Below are 2,691 nucleotides of genomic sequence, written 5' to 3' on the forward strand. Positions count from 1 at the left end.
TGTTATTTTCAAATATGAGTTCCGTCGTGGAATCAACGCAGCAAAGACAGCTTGAAATATCAATGAAGTGTTTGAGAAGGATGTGGCTAATGAAAGCACAGTACGTTGATAGTTTGAGAAGTTCTGTTCTGGTGATTTTAATCACGTGGGTGACTGAGATTAAGGTGGATAATGATGAGCTGAAAGCTGTAGTGGAAGCGAATCCATCTCAACCTATGCGTGAATTAGCAGCCAGGGTTTGATGTTACTATTCCAACAATATTGGACCATTTGAAACAAATGGTCAAGGTAAAGATGGGCTCCACGTGAATTAAACAGGTGTCAGAAAAGAAATCATCTGAAAGCTTGCCTTTCTTTGTTACGACAAAAAGGCAGACCATTTCTACACTGTATTGTTATATATGATGAAAAATGGATTCTTTTTGACAATCGCAAGTGTTTGGCACAATGGTTGGATAAAGATGAAGTGCCGAAACACGGTCCAAAACTGAATATTCATCAAAAAAAGTTAATGGTGTCTGTTTGGTGGGTGGTCCAGCGCTGATATTATCCACTACAGAGTCATGAAACCTGGTCAATCCATTACAGGGAATGTCTACAGCAGCCAATTCGACCAAATGACAAGGATGCTTGCGATTAAGCAGCTGAGATTGGTCAATAGAGACAGGTCAATCCTCTTGCATGACAACACTCAACCACATGTTGCATAAACAATGCTGCTCAAACTACAGAAGCTGGACTTGGAGACTCTCTGTTATCTGCGGTATTCACCACACTTTGCACCGTCTACCACTTCTTCCAGGCTTTGGACTCCTTCTAGCAAGGAAAAATATTCAATTCTCAACAAGCTGTGGAAAACACCTTTCAAGATTTCATCACCATTTATTCTCCTGGCTTCTTCGCTGCTGGCACAAATAAGCTACTGCTAAGATGGCAAAACTATGTCACTAGTTTAGGTGCATACTTTGATTTAGGTGCATACTGCTTCTTGTTTGAGATATAATAAACTACGCTTTAGATTCGAAATCAGACATTTCATATTTATTGACTATATATGTGCATATAGAGAGTAAAATTCTAAAAAAAGCAAGGCAATAATAAAAAAATTATAGTAGTGATCTCTCAGAAGGGTAAAGAATCCTCAAACGTACTGGAAATGTTCTATGTTTCAAACTTGGTAGTGGATTTGCTGTTTTTCATTTTATTATATTTTAAACTTTACAGATTTATAGTCTTTCATGTGCATAAAATTATCAATATTAAAAATTTTAATTTAATTTCAATTAGGTTATAAATGCCTCAAAATCTGCTTTCAAATAAGAATGTAGGTAAGATATCTATACAAAATATAGAAATACCAAGACTCAACTCTTGCCTTAAACAGAAAAAGAGTTGAGAAACATGGAGGAGAAAAGATAAGGCAAAAAGACAATTGTATAAAATAATCCCTATAATAAAGCCAAGATAAAAGATGTCACCTAAAAAAGACCTCATTTGTTACATTTAAATACGGCAGAAAATAAACAGCAATAACTGGAATGGGAGCAATTAAAGCATCAGAATAGTTCTGGAACTAGTTAGATGGTTTATAGTCTTTCTCCCACGTTCCCTTCTTTTTCCTTGAGGGAGCTGGAAAAATATCTATCTTTATAAAAGCAGAACGAGCACTGCAGTAATTGTATGTCTACTGTGTTATGGATAAAATATTGGATTGCTGAGGATGACAGGACAAATATCAATGGTCTCTGCTATGAGGGAGCTTTTCTGATGAGTGAGAGTAAGTTCAAACTTCTGCAGGTTAGAAATTAGGAATACTTTATTGAATATAAGGATGATGGGAATTGTAATATTGAATGTGGTGCAGACAGTAACTACCCACTTAGTATACCTAAGTGGGTAGTTCCCCAGAGTTCCCAGCACCCTTGCAGTTTAGTGGGACCCTGTGACAGGTTCTGGTATGAGCCATGAGTGGAAGTGATGTGTGCCACAGGGTGCCAAAGCATTAAAGAGCCAGTTGTATGATCCTCCATCTTCTCTCCTCTCCTGACCTAGACACCTGGAAAGTATGTGTTGAGATGGTGGCATCCAAGGATCAAAGTCACCCGGATTACTGACTCACCATAGTGAGAACAGATGCCGTGGAGAGTTGCCTAACCTGTAGAGGACTTTGTACAAGCAAGAAATAAAGTCTTGTTGTATAAAGTAACTGAGATTACAGGATCTATTACTGTCAAATAACCTAGCACTATGCATACATACTGCTAAAGGGAATAAAAATCCATCTGCAACTTATAAAAAGACACATACCTAATTATACGGAATGAATTGGATGCCTACATTAAGAAAGAAAACTACATAATCTCTGAAAATCCTCCCCGATACTCACCTCAAAAATATAAGAAAAATATATATAAGAACATAGCCTTACTTCACAGCTTTGCCACTGGTTTGGGATACTTGGTCGGAACTTCTGGTCACAAACAACCTTCCTCATTTCCTCTATTGAGGGATCTGAAGGCACCATGTCATAATAAGGCAACTGGTACTCCTCAACAATTCCTATAAGAAATATGCATAATAAATTTTCCTGCATAAATAATAAACAAAGATGTCTATTTCAAAATAATACCAATTACATCTTCTAGGCACAAGTGACACCCCAGAAAGCTGAAAAATCAGTTTTATTAAAAT

General features: G+C 37.0%; 1 protein-coding gene across 3 annotated transcripts in view; it reads right to left on the reverse strand.

Annotated features, from left to right (window-relative positions):
* Nucleotides 1-2,691, reverse strand: part of ACVR1C (activin A receptor, type IC) — a 98,100-nt gene that overhangs the window by 22,178 nt on the left and 73,231 nt on the right. For all 3 annotated transcript variants that reach the window (XM_012640769.1, XM_012640768.1, XM_012640770.1), the window contains one exon: nucleotides 2,429-2,559. In XM_012640769.1, the coding sequence (XP_012496223.1) occupies nucleotides 2,429-2,559 (131 nt within the window). The remainder of the gene's footprint in view (nucleotides 1-2,428; nucleotides 2,560-2,691) is intronic.

The sequence above is a fragment of the Propithecus coquereli genome, unplaced genomic scaffold, assembly GCF_000956105.1.
Source record: "Propithecus coquereli isolate 6110/MARCELLA unplaced genomic scaffold, Pcoq_1.0 Scaffold157, whole genome shotgun sequence".
In the NCBI taxonomy this organism is placed as follows: Eukaryota; Metazoa; Chordata; class Mammalia; order Primates; family Indriidae; genus Propithecus; species Propithecus coquereli.